A 17,293-nucleotide genomic window follows, 5' to 3' on the forward strand; every position below is an offset into this window, starting at 1 on the left:
CTAATACTAAATCTTATTGCGAGAATTACAAATTGTATTGTAAATTGTATCCTTAACCATCAGGCAAAGTACAGAGTCCTGGGTCTACAATTTGATCCCAAACATGTGAGAGGCATCTGATACAATCAGCTTTGTTTTGCTGGAAAGGGGAACAAAATTTACCTCTGATGGGTGTCCTGTGGAACAGATCAGAGGATTGTTTAGAAAATAGGGAATTGCTAAATGCCACCGCTGAGTAAAGGCTTGAAGGCACCAGCCACAGATGCTGTGCAACAGATGTCTCTATAAAATAGACTATCGTCGCATTTCTGAGCCCAAATGCTTCTCGAGGAACAAGTCATAAGTGGCATTCACAAAGTTGACTTGTGGCCCATTCCACCCGCATGAAATAATCTTTCACCAAAATCGCTGATTGTGCTTCATAAATTGCTCAAGGCAAACCAACAAACATTCATACTTCCAGTCTATAAAAAAAATTCCCCATCGAGCAGACTTAAAAACCTCCCAACTGTACAATTTTCCTATCTCATTTTATACGAAGCGTAAGCCATGTGATTCCTTCAATGCGTGTACACGACAGAGTTGCCACTACTTTTTGAACAACCCTCGTAGGAGGGCGCTTATTCTAGTGCAACTGAAATAGAACAAGCAGGCCTTATAATACAACTAATTACAATTCCAACAATAAATAGTACAAGATTATAATTCCGGTTTTTTACTTTACATCTTACTAAAAACGATTCAAATATATTTTAAATTCACTTTATTTTTACATTATGCACAAACGAATGAAATAAAAATTTTTAGCATTTAAAAGGATTTATTTTTATGACTATAAATTGATTGCATCGATTATGAATTATAAAATTTAGGTTTTATCTGTAATAGGAACTACTTTCAATTTTTAAATTTATCTCTCAAATGGTGAGAATACTAAGGGCTGCCTCATACTGCATCGCGAATGAACAATACTGGTCTAAAAAGAGATTAAGAGATTAATTTCTTAATCTTTTAAAAGAGATTAAAAGATACTCGAAAAAGAGAGTATTACTTATTCCTAATCTGGCGTCATCTGCCAGACGATCGTTTCGTTGCTTTTGGCACCTCATCGGTGAAGCATTTGACACCCCTTTCATGATTTAATTCCCAAGGTGAGTGTTGCAATGACAGGCAAAGGACTCAAATACGTCAAATTTAAAAACTTTTGTTTTCATACCTTTTTGGCATCTCTTATGTTGTATGTTAAATTATCATTGGGTTGTTTGATGCTACACTGATGAGCAGTTAATACGAATCGAAATGGCCGTTTCTAATAAGCCACATTTCTATTTTTAGTGAAGTCTTATTCGTGGTGCAGCACGGGAGTAAACTCATATCCTTTCTGTTTGAGAAATCGATGTCATTGAAAATACTCATTGAAAATACTCATCGTGAGAGATTAATATCTTTGCAAAGACTTATTTTCATTTAAGTATGCGTTGTATAAAAATGGGCTCAAGTTATTATAGATAAATTTACTTTAACTCTCCTATACAGACGAGTTTGTGTATACATATATTAAAATAAGTTAAGTATTAATTAACCTTTTGTTAATTGACATTCGTTTCTCTCGCTAGGACATTAATCACTTGTTATGACATATCCTTATAAATTATTTTTAAAGAATTAAGTTATTTGGCAATGCAAATGCTGTTATAAAACAATTTATAAAGTTTATTTATTACTTAATCGATATCATCGATAATTATACTCGATCAATTACGAGGAATTTTCTTACATTTGAATTCTAAGACTTGTATAAAACTCCTCTTTCTTTGAAATCTTACGTTTCTTTTTTAAAGCTTAGTTCAACTAATTAAATATTTCGATATGTTAACTTGAATATCACGTAAAAATGTTAATTTAATCTATCATACTGTTAACCATATCATTTTCTATATTTCGAGAAAAATAGATTGTAAATATTCGTCCAAAGAGGAAAAGAAATAACGTCGAGGTAATGTGTGAGATTTGTTGGAATATTTGCTAATTATACAAAATAACTAGCAAGTATAATAATTCGTGACATGATTTCAGCTGACATAACTTAATTCGGCTTTAGAAGACAAAACTACTTGATAAACACGTTAATCAATGTAATACTCAAAACCACAAATCATGAAATATTAGTTTGTGATCTGCTTGTCATTTTGATGTTGATAAAAAAGAAAGTTCTGAAATTGTACACTAGAATCAATATTAAAATATTTGTGTTCACAGAATTGCTGACATTAAAAATATATTTTGCTTTTTCATCAATAAAAAAGCAAGTTGGAAAAATAAATAATATCTGAAATGATTTGAACAAGTACTATTCAAAATTAACTGCCTTTAAATTATTTCGTGATAAGGAAGCCATGCTTGAAATTCGTAAAAAATAAAACAAAAGAGAAAATTTATCAATAATAAAAGAAACAAGTGCATATTTTGGCATCTATGGACGGAAACGCAAGTCACTGGAGATGTAACAAGAAAATAATCTTAGCAGCTTTGTTCAGGGGATGAAAAGATTACTTGACTAGTATTATTGCAAACCAAGAGACCTATTGGGTTATAAAGTAATAGTACACTTAATTTTTGTCCAAAAAATTAAATTATTTCCTTTGACAACAATTTTGGTAACAATTCTTTTTAATTTATCGTTAGGCTCACAATGATTTATGCGCAAAATAATTATTAGTGCGTTCATTAGAAAAAACTCTTTCAATATACAACCTCATTAAAATAACAAGCAACCATTTTACTTTACAATATATTTCATTGACCCGTCATTACCTATATCGATTTCTTCCACTAAAATATAACATCTGGTTCTTTTTCTTCGTTGATTGTTCTTCCATTTTCCGTATAAATATAATTTCTTAACAATTGTTCCACATCTTATTTACACAAGTTTCTTCCCATGTTACAGCTATTAGTTTTAAGCAGAATCCTCTATTTGTTATTTTGTTCAGTCTGTTTTAAAGTTTGGTACAACTTCTGCCTCTGCTACAGACTTCTTGAAAATCTACAGACGAAGGATTTATATTTTGTGAAAAAAAAAGATCGTTGCACCAAGGAGGAGTGTTCGAACCAAGTGTCCTCAGTTACCCACGAAGACCGTCATGATCTTAGTACAGCTGATAATGTTGTACTCTAGCAGCAGACTTACTGCTACGAACACAAAGTACAAAAAAAGCATCACTATTGCAAGGCCCACGTTCATTTTCCATTTGAATATCGCTATGGAGATTATGACAAACATCAACATCAGGAAGAGGATGAAGATGGAACACGCCATACCCGCGCTGCTCACCTCAACTGGTCCAAAAATAAAACACGAGAGCAGCCATGGTAAAGGAAGACTGTAAGAAAATCGGTTAAAATAAAACAGTATAATAAACCTTACAAAATATTAGGGCATAAATAAAAAGATGTTTACTTTATTATTCTCTTTATAGTATTGTAAATTTTACCTTTAAAATTAACTTCATAATTAAATGTTTTCTGGATTACAACATTACATTGATATTTCGATACACCTAATTTAAACTATTGAGAGCATCAGTTGCGAAGAACTGCTGTTCGTTTATGGATTAGAAAATGTGAACGCTGTTTACAATTTATTTCTTAGTTAATATTCTATTTCTGATTCCATGAGATTATATAACTTCATCGTGATTAAAATAATTCGACTTCAAGGAATTAATTTTAATGGACTGGAAAAGAGATCTATTCAATCACATTTTCCAGAGGGGAGAAACTTCCAAATACTGTAAAACGTCGTATTAATGAACCTCAATGTAAAGGACACGGAAATAGCGAACAATGCACAGTGAATTCAGGCATTTTGTCCATAAGAAGTTTCGTGACGTATCTGCAATAATCTGATGGTATTTACCATCACTTAAAATATTTTCACAATAAAGGAAAGAAATATTGTTCTGGGATTTTTCTCACCACCTTCATGAACCTGCCGAACACGTCAGACTAAACCTACAGCGAGGTTTAGTTCTGCCTACCCTCGCTAAAATTAGTGAATAAACCTTATTCAGAATGTGAAGATCTCTCTCAACTATCCTCACATTCTGAACAAGGTTTATTCCGATTTTCAAAAAACTGACACTCGCTGGACCATTAGACTGACACTGGAGAAATAGGGCCAACTTTTAGAAAAAGTTGACAGGGACTCATCATTGAGCTGTAGGAGAGGCTCTTTCGAGTTGCCATAGTTCCTGAATCGATTTTTTATGGATGACAGTGCCCTTCTACACACACAGCTCAGACAACAGAAAAATTTCTTCAAAATGAGATTCTTCGGATTGTGTTGACATCTATGGACCTCAAACTCCGATTATGCATGCCTCCAATGCTTTAAGGAAATGATTCGGGGGTATGCTGACTTCGCAGAATCCCCAATCTGTAAAGAACTACTTTTGCAGGGGAGTGGATTTTTTTATAACCATGAAGCCTTCTCATGAAACTAACCTTGTAAATAGAATGAGAGCTCGTTGTGAAAGTTACTTGGCTGTCAATTATGGAAGACTAATTCCAGTTGTTGGTAATCGAGGTTAAGATTCACGAGACATTTTCGTTTTAAAACGCAATGATCTTTCCACAAAATATTTGAAATAATTTATAGCATATTTTTTATGATCTCAGAATTCATTTTAACCTAACTTTTGGCCTCAATTATAGACTTGGCAACATCGATACCACACCACCAGTCGATAAATTGAATAAAATTAATTTCTTTATCTATAAATATTTCTCGGGTTATAGCAGTTGAACTTTACTAAAACGTTAATGATACTTCACTGCATGGCACACCACCTATACAGGAAAGCCACCATTCCAGGGTAATCAACTTGGGTGTTTATAATCTGGGACGTCACTATTTTAATTTATTTCTATCTGCAAAAAAATAATGACAAATTTCACTGTTCTCGAGCAAGAGTATATCGAATTTGTGTGGTAGAGTCACTCCTTACATTTGCTTGCTTTATAAAAATAGAATTACGCATTAATTCAACGTGTGGACATGTTGAATTTGCGATAAATCAAAATCCGATTAGCATTATTTCAGTAAAGACTGAGGAAATTGAGGAACATTGTACACAGTACATAAATTTAAATTATATATCTGTTGCCCATGCATGCCTCATGAACAACCGTTTTCCAATTTGAACTATCATTTTCGATCATTATAGCTTTAAATTCATATATTTTAGCTTTCATTTAATTGTGAAAAAAGAGGTTCTGAGATCTGTGTGTGTCAATCATGAAAAAGGTGATTTTACACTTCGATTCAAATCAATTTTACAGTAACTATTTTTGAGTATTATGGTAAACTGCTGAGACAAATCGCTATTTTTATCTTCCATTAAAATGACATATAGAATCATTTAAAACTGCACTTACATTCCGGTTAAAATCAAATATACGAGTGAATGATGTTTATATTTTTACTTGACGTTTATATTTTTATCCTTCATCTCAAATTGGGATGAAGACGACTAATGAAATTATTAACTCCTATTTTAGAGTTAAGGTATTTGTAGTTTCGATCTAAAATTAACAGCATATGGGAAGAGGAATTTGTATTTCGATCCGCCATCTTGAAGGATTGAAATATGCTGTTATTCACTACGTTGAAAGTGTGTGGCAGAGGAGAAGTTTTTATCTGTTCTGCGTGGAATTTATCATTTTGGGAATTACTTCCACCTGCCTTGTTCCAATTATATGCATGTAGTTTAATCTTGCAGAATAAACAATACGTTTTTGTATCTCCAGATGTCAACAATTCCAGGTAATTCTTGATTATATTTCTCATTAATATTCAGTAGTAGGAATCGATGTCTGGATGAAAAACTCCAATTTTTTCAGAAAAGATAAAAATTCATTGATCGCCAATAATATGCTTTAATGTCACCGGTTCTCGCAGATTTGTCAGAGAAGACAGGACGGATGTTCTGTCCTGTTGATACTGTGGGCAGTCAATTAGGATATGTTTCACCGATGTGCTGAACAGCGTGGACACCGAGGAGGATCCCTCTCCTGTGAGTAGATGGGGGCGAGTCAGATACGTATTTCCTATTCATACCCGTGCAACTACCACTTCTCTTCGCACTGAGATAACTTGTTGTCATGGTGCATGCGGCTGGTTAAATCAGTGCTCCGTATTATTGTGTTTTTAAGTGGTGATCTCTTACTCCATAGTATGGGATTTTTATACTGATAGAATCGAGATGTCATGCATGATCCAATTCGAGTGCCTTCTGATGTCTAGTATGATCAGGTAATTTTTTTATATCCATATTTGTTCCTAAATTCTCTATACTAAAGCTGACCTTCCTTCCACATGATAACCCTGCAACGTACAATAGCAGTTGGAATAATTGCCTGAAGTGTGAACGTGCGAACGAAGACACTACGTTCGTGCATCTGCAATAGAGATTGACCTTCACTTTACTATCCCTTTGAAGAATAACCCCGTTCCCACAGGGAATATTGTTTACTTAAGGAAAACACGTATCAGCCGATTACAGTGTCTGAGGAGATTTCATGACATTCCTGCTAAGAAACTGAACATTGGAAATTAGGGAAAAAAGTGTTTAATCAACAGTAAGTGCCACAATGTATTCCCACAAGAAGACTAAACTTATTGGAGTGCCTCGGTGAGAAACGTTTGCTATTCTATTGGGATTTACGCCAGATACTAGCATTATTCTCTGTTTTCCTTTGTTTGCGAGACTGTATGGTCACCATGTGGCTCGCGAAGGGAAAATAGAGAAGTTCTCCGGTATAACGCGGCTGCCGCGCTAGGATCTGGCCATTGACTGGGAAGGAGCCTCCCATTAGTGTATACCCTGGGCTGAACGAGAGCCCCAACTTTCTTGTGACTCAGTTAACCTTTAATTGCAAACTATGCGTTCAGTGACCGCCCTTACCCCCCCCCCCCTCTGCCATAAACTTTCATGATGAAGTGGAACTTCTCTCTCGTGCATTTCCCAACTTTTTGATCTGACCATCATCTTTAGCATCCTCAGAAACAGCTAAGGAAAAATTTTCCATCGTTCTAGGGGAATTTCTACCCTCGGCTGTACCCCCATGTGTTTCGGTGGGGGAAGGAAAAAACACACAGACAGTAGTGTTCCTCTCCAAATTAACGTACGGACTCGTGTGAGGCATCTTTCAGCGATTCCTGAAGAGACCTGTGTAGGAAAACAGCAGCACCTCGATAAACCAGACAATTCTGATTATCCGGAAAAACAAATAAAATGCATGAAAACGACACGGAACTCATTGAGAATGGTACCCTCAGCCAAACTGAAGAGAGACAGGAAGAGGCCGAGGATCATAGACCAATTGCCAAAATAAAAAAACAAAAATGGAACAGTACCAAAATCTGACCGGAAAACCCGGAGTAACCAGCGAAATAAAGGATCAGCATGAACCCCCAATAGGGGTAGATGACCAAACCCAAGCCTTTAGAAAATGCTGAACTTGATCCAACACTACCAAAGGGAACAGTTTCAGAGCAAACATTACTGCTGCGAACGGCCTTAGAAAATCTGATGAAGGAAAACAGCAGCAGAATAACATCCGTACTACGAGCAGTAATCGTACACCAATGGAATAAACTCGAAGCCATCTTAATGAACACATTCGGCCAACTACAGAAGGCAGAGACAATATTGGAAGTACGAAACATGGATGGAGACAAACAAATGCTACAGCGCGCTCCATGGTATGCACAAGCGGTAAGGACACCAGCAAGTGATTCGATAGTGGCCAGCAAAGTACTCGAACCCGAAAGAAAGACCCTACCAAAACAACCACACTTAGTGGTCCTACGACCAACAAAACCCCACGACAACCAGTCCAGTGAACAACTCAAATCCCAAATAATGACTGATAGAAACGGAAACAAGAGAGGAACCACAAAGAATAATAGAAAATCCGAAAATACCTGAACTAGGACTAACCGCTGCTGCGCCCAAAAAAACGAGGCCCTTCAATCGTAATATATGACCTGGCCAAAGACCTTACCCCAGACCAACTATCAGAGGAGCTATTCCAAAGAAATCTACAGGCCATATTTCCGGACAGGAATATGGAAGACATAATGACGCCCAAGTACATAATCAAGTCAAGGGACGGAAGCCGCCAGAACTGGGTTCTTGAGCTCGCGCCCATGGCATGGAGGGCTTTAAGCACCCAAAACAGAATCAATGTTAATTGGGCAGTTACCACTTACGGGAGCATGTGACTGTGCCCAAATGTTACAGGTGCTGCAAATTTGGGCATACAACCCACACATGCACCCAGACAATTCCCACGTGTGAGCATTGTTCAGCAAAAGGTCACGCCTTCCATGACTGCCCAAACAAAAACACCGACCCAACCTGTGCAAACTGCAAGAGTTTAAAGTTAGATAGCGCACATTGAACCAGAGATGGTCAATGTCCTACATACCTCAAAGCAAAGAGTTTATTCCAATCAAGACTCAATTATGGGAACACATCCTAAAAAATATAACATCACAGAGGTTAAATTTATGCAGATAAATGCACATAGAGCCAAGGCGGTCGCCGACCAAATCCGCAAGAAGGCGGAAGAAGAAAACATTGATGTAGTAATACTACAAGAACCATATGTACATATGAAGGCTGTCAGGGGCTATCCCATAACATACAAAGTAGTCCAAACGGGGGATAACACCCAATGAGCAGCGATCTTGGTAAGAAACCCAGATATAACGGTGACCAAAATCACTCAGCTATGCACATCTTGGGCCGCATGTGCCCAGCTCACCACGGCCTTGGAAGCGTTTTATGTCACAGACCTTTACTGCCGTCCGGGTGAGGATATCGACTTCGCAGTAAGGTACTTAAGTCTGGCTAGTGATATGCTCCCAAATGCAAAACTCATCGTGGGAGCAGACGTTAACTGCTCCCACCTGTCTATCTGGAGTATGGCTGTGTCATGTGGCACAGCCATACCCCAGATAGACAGGGTACCAGAAACGGGACCAGGTTGGAAGAGTTCTTGGCAACCTCAACTGTACTAAACTTATCCAACAATCTGCCTACATTCTGCAACACATTATGGGAGGCCACTATAGATGTCACCATGGCAACGAGGAATGCCGCCAATAACATTGGCAATTGGACCGTCCTTTCAGCGAGCCAGGCGCTCCTGACCGACGACGGAAATTGAAACCCTACGACAGAGCTACAAAGAGGCGAGAAACGCCTATACAGCACAAATTAGAGAAAGCAAAAACCAATCCTGGGAGCGCCTGGTCTCCACCACTGGAAACAAGGACCCTTGGGGACTTGTATACAAGCTCGTCACCAACAAACTCCCCAGAGGGAAAGTAGTTGAAGCCACTAAAAACGCCTGAAGGATACTTGACTATCACTTGGGAACACACCATCAACAATATCCTTGAAGCTGCCATTCATCCAGGGATACAAACAATGACAACAGAACAGAGCCGAGTTTGCCAGGCCAACGAGACTCATCAAACGGCAACAAAAGAGCACCCTTTCACCATGGAAGATATCAGCAATGCAGCAGACCTAATAAAGGGAAATAGATGCTCTGGACCGGACCTTCTGGAACCCGAAATTATCAAAAAAAAAAAAAAAAAAAAAAAACGGTAGAGTACGCTCGAACTTACTATTAAACCTATATAACCTCCGTCTCAGAGAAGGTACCTTCCCGACTTTCTGGAAGATGGCAAACGTTAAACTCATCCTAAAGAATCCAACAAAGCCGAATCGGAGAAGTCCTGAAAGCTCCTAGGGCTGTCTTCAGAGCACCGTGCTGTATGACGTTCAGCCGTTCTAATGTGCTTACCCTAGAAAAGTCATATACTGAAGAACAGCAAACCAAGCGTGAACGGATTAGGGACTTGTACAGGTGCAGTAAGGTATACCGATCAGCTCCCCATGACATTGACGAGACTGATCGAAGTATATTCATATGCTTTAGACAAGTAGTTCTTAAATGAGTGAAGTGAACTTGGGGGTTTAGCTTGCTGTCCAATATCAGTCCAAGAAATCTAACGGTATTAACAAGCGGGATTGGAGTTTTGTTTATTTCTAGTTCAGGATCAGGATGGAGAGCCAGTAACTTGCAGAAGTGAGTGGCAGTGCATTTATTTTCTGATGGTCGATAACCATTTCACGAAAGTCCAGGATTCTATTTTGGTTAATGGCTAGTTGGAGCTGCCGTTCAATGGTGGTCATACTTTTGGACTGACAGGAAATGGTAAGATCTTCTGCATACATGCAAGTTTCAACGGTTTTTGGATGTTCCATGTCATATTGCTAACTCGAATTGCGAATAGTGTTGGACTAAGTATCGAACCCTGTGGTACGCCTTCCTCTTGAATGTGAGATGCAGAGTGCGTTTTTATATCGGACCTGAAAATACCGAAGTCGCAAGAAATTCTGAATTATTTAAGGCAACCGTTCCCTTAGATCCGGATGGTAAAGTTCCATTATACCATGACGCAAAGTAGTGTCTAATACCTTTTCAAGATCTAAGTTGACCATGACTAGATGTTGTTTCATGACAAAGGCATTGCGAATGTGAGATTTAGCTTTGATAAGCACGTCTAGCGTTGATCTGTTCTTCCGAAATCCATACTGATGGTCTAGAAGGAGATTCTGTGACTTCATGATGTAAGTGAGTCCTGTATGAATCAGCCTTTCGAAAATTTTCCCTACGCAGTTCGTAAGAGGTATTGGCCTATAATTTTAAACCAGGATAGGATCTTTGCTGGTTTCGGTATGGCGATAATGAACGAATGGCGCCAGGAAGAAGGATAGACATTTTCAGAGAAGATCCGATTAAAAAAAAAAATCAACAGGGTACACAAGTCCTCTTCATGTAAATGCTTTAGCATAATGTAATGAACACCATCTGGCCCTGAAGCACTGTTGTGAGATCTATTTAATGATTCTTTCAGTTCTATTAATGTAAAGGGTTGGTTGTACGGAAAGGAGAGGCGCGTTGAGAAGTTAATTTTCTACCGTTCTGCACGATCTTTAATGCTCTGGAAGGAGGATGCATAGGAAGCAGAGATGGTGGCAAAAGATTCTGCTAACGTATTGGCAACTTCTTCGGGCGTAGACATGTCTTTTCCTTTCCAGTGAAGTATGGGAGAGGGCAGCCGAACAAATTTGCCATTTAGCGCCTGTATCCTTCTCCAGATGATCCGTGTGTCAATGTCTTTTGTGATTGTCGATGCAAAAGCAATCCAGGAATCGCGTTTTGCTTTTAGCCTTTTATAAGCAATTAAGTTAGTGGTAGTAGGAGACTTCTGAAAATCATTCAATGCACGGTTTTTATCTTGCTTGGCAATAAGAGCACTCTGTATTCCACCAGTGATTTCGGTGAGCACGAAATGTCTTGGATTTTGGAACGAAAGCATTTGCCGCAGTCAGAATCTGATTGGTGATGTAAGTAGTTAACATCATCAATATGATTCTGTTGCAGAAGTGAGTGGCATAAATTCTGTCTAACAGCATTTGGGCAGAATAGCCATCGCAGTTCGCCTTACTAAACTTCCAATTGGATCGTTGGTTAGGATTTTGAGTTACCGCTGTTTGTATTGAGCAAATAATTGGAAAGTGGTTAAAGGAATCGGATAATACTGACCGTGTCAGGATTGGAAAGATGGATGGAGAGCAAATTGACAAGTCAAATGCAGAAGTAGATCCTGTAGGTAGATGGATGTAAGTAGGAGATCCTGTCTTTGGTAAATTAAGATCGCTATTATTCACAAATTCTTCAATTAATTTGCCTCTTCTGTCCATTGTAGCGGACCCCCACAATGGCTAGTGTCCATTAAAGTCACCGAAAAGACAAATTGGAGTTGGGAGTTGTGTAATGAGATTGTCAAGTTCTGAATGGGAAAGAAGTAGAAATGGTGGAATATAAACGATAACAAGAGTAACTGATGTACCAACTGCAATACAAGTAGCCACAGCTTCTAGATTTGTTACTAACTGGATCGGTTTGGTTGGCACGTTAATATTAACCAGAATGGATACTCCTCCACGTGCAGGAGACTGAGTTTCTATCTCGTCTATACATCATATAATTGGAGAATTTTGGCAAAACTTGGGGTGACAAGAATGTTTCCTGTAAGCATACAGCTATTGGGTTGAATTGAGCTATTAAATCTTTTAAGTCATCAGAATGGCTGCTTAGTCCTCTGCAATTCCACTGTATGATGTTATGCATTATTTAGGTTTATTTGAGGATGATTCGATCTGTCTGTTTTTTGGATGCGGAACATTTTTTCCTGTCTTTTTTTGGGAATGTGGGGCGACCAGTACCCATAATGTCATTGGCATGCAATTCTAGGATGGGTTTCTCATAATCCGGGTGTACATCCACTTCCATACTGTTTGTTTGAGGTTCAGCTTTCTTACAATCTTTAGTAGTTTTCATTCTTTCAGTGTCCTACGAGACTGTTGGAATATCAGTTGGGATACTAATTGGGGTGTTTGTGACTTCACTGGTTTTAAGAGTATCTTTTCTAGAGGCTGATAGGGTTTCTTTAACCCAATTTGCCAAACAGGTGTTCGGCAGTATTTACACGTCTGTTTGAGCTGCAGTTAAAATATAGCTTCGGGTGCGAGACGCATAAGATTGACTGGGCATGGTCGACATCATTTGTCTGCGTGCTTCAGGATATGTTACTTTATGTTCTATTTTGTATCTCTGAATTTTATTTCCAATTTTCCACATATCACATGATTTAGAAAACCCAGGATGATTTCCTTTGCAGTTGGGACACAAGGGGGTTGAGGCTGAACAATCTGCTTATGTATGGTCTTTAGAGCCACATATAGGACAGATGGCATCATCTCTGCATGCCTGCTGAGAATGGCCATATTTCTGGCATTTAAAACAGCGAAGAGGATTCGGGATGTACGGCCGAATCCGGCAGTTTAAATTGCCAGCCTTCACAGTGGATAGCAAATCAGGAGTGCTGAAGGTTAAAATGATGGATCGAGTTGGTACGAGATTTCCATTTTTTTTAATCATTATGCGCTTCGCACTGATTACTAAGTTTGTGGACTAATTCCTTCCCAGACACTGAAGGCAGGTGTGTGTGTGTGTGTGTCCTTTCGATGAATTTAAAGTATTGTAGGGAGTAACAGATACTGGAAACCTACCAAATGTTTGTCTTTAACAGCCCCTCAGAATGTTTGGCGGTGGCTGTTTCAACAAGGTCTCCTAATTGTAGTCTTCATTTTTGGTGATCCTGCAATTGATTCTAAATATTTTTGTATCATAAATAGTGATAGCTTATCCAGGCTGCGTAGACAGAGTGTATCACCAGAAAGTTAGGGAGGTTATGACACTACTTCTATTCGAAGTCTTTTAGGTTGGTTTGAGTCATTTCATTGAACATTTCTGACCTTGAGCTTGATGGCTCTAAAGGAGAAAATTATTTAAGTCCATCTTTGCTCTTTTTAGCCCCGGGAGAGTAACTTTCTTCTCCCAGGTTACTGGCCCCGCCACGTGGAGACAGGAGCTGTGCCACCAGTGACCAAGCGGTTGAGGAAGTTAGTTGGGCTAATATGGATTAAATATATAAAGAAAGAAAGGTGAATTTCCTTTCTCGATTCTTTTTAAATAAAGAATCACTTGAGTAAAACAGGAATAAAAGACACTAAAATAAATATAACTTATTCGCTGAGTAAGAGCACTTTATATATGGCACAAAAAATCGCTATGTCACTATCGCTTGGCACTCGGGGCCTAGTAGGTGTGAAGTGATGTAATCTGTGGCTTCATCTATCGACTGTGTTCGTATAAATTTCTCGTCCAGAGTGACAGCTGACTGAAATTTGACCCAATTGGCTCGATAGAACTTCCATTTCTTGCAGGATTTGGCTAATGGTTGTTGTGTAGTGAGCAAATCACAAATAATCGGAAAATGGTCACTGCCTATGGGATCGTCCATAACAGGAACAGAATCGGGGAGCATATTGAGAGATCGATTGCAGAAGTTTGTCCAGTTGGTAATTGTATGCGAGTAGGTGCCCCGGTATTAAGAATGGTAAGCTTTTGCTTTATCTACAAAAGGTTTCAATCAGTCGGCCATGACTATCCAATTTAGTAGATCCCCATATGGGGTGGTGGCAATTGAAATCGCCCAAGAGACAAAGAGGGGGCAGTAGCTGTATTAGTAGGTTTTCAAGGTCTTGGTAAGAGAAGGTATGACTTGGTGGGAGATAAATTGATACTAATATTAACTCAATCTGGGATAGCAAAACGTGCAGCAACTTAAATTTCAGTTCAAAACAATTTGCTTGCTTGGGATCTATGAGCTGATAAAGATGGCCACACCCCCACGGGAGGAAGTTGAAGTATTACGATCATGTTGATAGATAGAATAGTTCTTTATGCTGGAAGAAATTTGAGAAGTTAAATAGATTTCCTGTATACAGAAACTAACTGGAGAGTGGCGTTTAATTAAATCTTGAATATCGTTAAAGTTGCTACGAAATAGTATACAATTCCATTGTAGAAGATAAGACATTATTCGGGTTTAGTAAAAGAAGCTGTATCTGACTGTTTTTTTTTGATGCGACAGGTTTATGGCGTTCAAACTTCGGTTTGTCTTTTTTGGAGAAGAATGGCCGACCGGTATCCATATCTTCTTCCACATATTTCTAAGACTGGGTCTTCCTGTCTGGACGAGTCAGTTGCATCCATGGATATGTCCTGGATATTCTTTTTTTACGTTTGAACCTCGATTATTTTATGCACCATCAATCATTGGAGGAGGAGATTTCGCTGGTACTGTAAGAGCAGTATTGCTCCTGATTCAAGTGCTTGAAGATATTGGACTGTTGTTGAGAGAGAACAGTTCGTGCCCAGTCAGAAATTAATGTGTTTGAAGGGACTCTAATGTCAGTTTGAGTGGCCACTGATTGATATTTTTATGCAACACTGGAATATGCACGTTTAGTAATACCGGGTGAAAATTTCCTCGCTTCTTGAAAGCTTACTTTGTTTTCATTCGTATACTTCAATTTTCTTTTCAGTTTTCTACCAGTCGCATGTCCAAAATAAGTAGGCTGATTGTCTTTACAGGTAGGGCAGATCATTTCTGTTGCCGAACAATCATTTTGAGTGTGATCAGAGGATCCACAGTTGGGCTAAACTGGGTTTCTTATACATGCCAATACTTCAAATAGGCCTACGGGGTTGGGAATACTCATATTGTGAATTATGCAGTTGACACCAACCGTGTTAAAGCATGTTGAATTAAAATAAAATAATGCCGTTTGAGAGTTGCCATACTTTTGGCACTTAACTTCTCAAGGGATTAGGAATGTACGGTCGAATGCGGCAAAGAAGATAACCTGCTTTTATGGACGAAGGTAGGTTTGGGGTATTAAAAGTGAGTATAATATTCCTTGTAGGTGTGAGTGTATCGTCCTTTTTAATTATGATTCTTCTCACTGCAATTACATTTTGCTCCTGAAGCTCTTGACTTATCTTCTCCTCTGAGACAATCAATAGATCCCAGCTGGATATAACTCCCTTAATGTGTTTAGGGTTCCATGGGGAGAAACTTGTACTGGAAATGCAGCAAAATTTGTAATTTTCATGAGGTACTGTGAATGTTTCCGACTGTTTGTTTCTACTAGTAGATGCGCTGATTGCAGTCTCTTGACTGTCTTAGGAGATCCTGGCAGACTTTCCAGGTGTTTCCGGATAAGAAACGGACACAGTGTAGTCAGAAGTTGATCTGTAAGAGAGTGCATTATGAGAAATGCAGGAAAATCTGTCGCTGAGGAGTTGGTTTTAAACCTCTTGGGTTGCGACGTGTCATGTTCGGTTTCTATGTCTGGCCGAGAGCTTGTCGGCTCTAGAGGAGGAAACACATTATGTTCCATAATTGCTCCTTTTGGCCCTTGTTCTGCCAAGGTTTCTGGCCACGCACGGGAAGGCAGGAGCAGTGCCCGGTATGACCAAGCGTAAAGTAGTAAGTGTTAGTAATAGAAATATGAAAAATAAAGAAAGGTAGCTTTCCTTTCTTGCTCTGTACAAGTACTTTCGTAACAGTAGCTGATATTAAATAAATTTCTTAAGGACAGGAACTTTCCAAAGAACTATAAATCGCTTTTATACAATCTCACTTTAAGCACAGAGAAAACGCTCGATCACAATCATTTGGCACACTGGACCCTACCGTTAAGAATGAGTTTACCTCGTAAATATGTTTGCTCCAACGGCGCATTTAAATTTAGTGAATGTTTCGAATTACCTGTAAAGTCCTTATTACAGCTTATGCCTTTATATGCTTTTGTGGCTTGGAGAAAGTTCAAGAACCTTGATGAAATGTTTAAGAAATCCATGATCGAAATGAAGAGGCTCTTTCAAGCAGTATTCTTAATAATTATTAAGAAATCAATTTGTTTTTCAGCTTAAGCATATTTCTTCGATAAAGAATCGCATATAATTGTAATCAATGTTAAGGAGAAAACGCTTACAAAATCAGATAAACACCAATATCGAATTCTTCAGCAATATTTTAAAAATATTCTCCTCATACGTTTGGATGTACAACTGAAGGTGCAACGGCGGTCTCATATTTCTGGAAAATGCAGTAGGCGATTCTTGTTATCCAGCACTAGTATTTGGTCTCAACAAATATAAAGACTCCAACTTGCTCTTTGATATTAGTGGTGTCAAGATAAAACAATTGAAATTGGTTAAAATCTTATTATATATCTATCTCTTCATTCAGTGAGAAGTTAAAGATGTGAAGAAATGATGTGACATATCAGATATTTCAAAACTAAATATCTATCAGATATTTCTAAGCAACTAACTGAAATCAATTTAAAATTCAAGAGAAGGGAAACTGAATGACTATATGGTATAAGTAAACATAACAGCCTTTCCCAATTCTATATACAAAACGCTTTACTACCTTGTATTTTTTGTCTCGATGTCAGGTTCCCTCCGTTGATAGCGACAGGCTTGGATTTATTTCCCATGACAGCAAGCCAGAAAAATATTTCAACACCACCTGCGTTGAAATGCAACCTAGATCTGTTACTTCCACGGGTTTTGGAAAGTTTACCGTTTATGAGTGACTTTGTCAGTGTCAAATTCCGTAATACGTTGCTGAGTTTAGGGTAGATTTAAAGATGTTCTTAAGATTTAAGGATTTATAAGAACCGATAGCGGACGACTGAGTTATATAAAATGTTTTCGGCTG

At 38.3% G+C, this 17,293-nt stretch overlaps 1 protein-coding gene across 4 annotated transcripts in view; it reads right to left on the reverse strand.

Moving 5' to 3' along the window:
• Positions 1 to 2,400: 2,400 nt before the first annotated feature.
• The window catches only part of LOC150083322 (sodium/potassium/calcium exchanger Nckx30C-like), a 238,400-nt gene continuing 223,507 nt past the window's right edge, over positions 2,401 to 17,293 (reverse strand). For all 4 annotated transcript variants that reach the window (XM_090377179.1, XM_090377180.1, XM_090377177.1 and 1 more), the window contains one exon: positions 2,401 to 3,383. In XM_090377179.1, coding sequence (XP_090233305.1) covers positions 3,122 to 3,383 — 262 coding nt within the window. In that variant the 3' untranslated portion in view covers positions 2,401 to 3,121. The remainder of the gene's footprint in view (positions 3,384 to 17,293) is intronic.

This window comes from Mastigoproctus giganteus, chromosome 7 (genome assembly GCF_048544385.1).
Source record: "Mastigoproctus giganteus isolate SK-2022 chromosome 7, ASM4854438v1, whole genome shotgun sequence".
NCBI lineage: Eukaryota > Metazoa > Arthropoda > Arachnida > Uropygi > Thelyphonidae > Mastigoproctus > Mastigoproctus giganteus.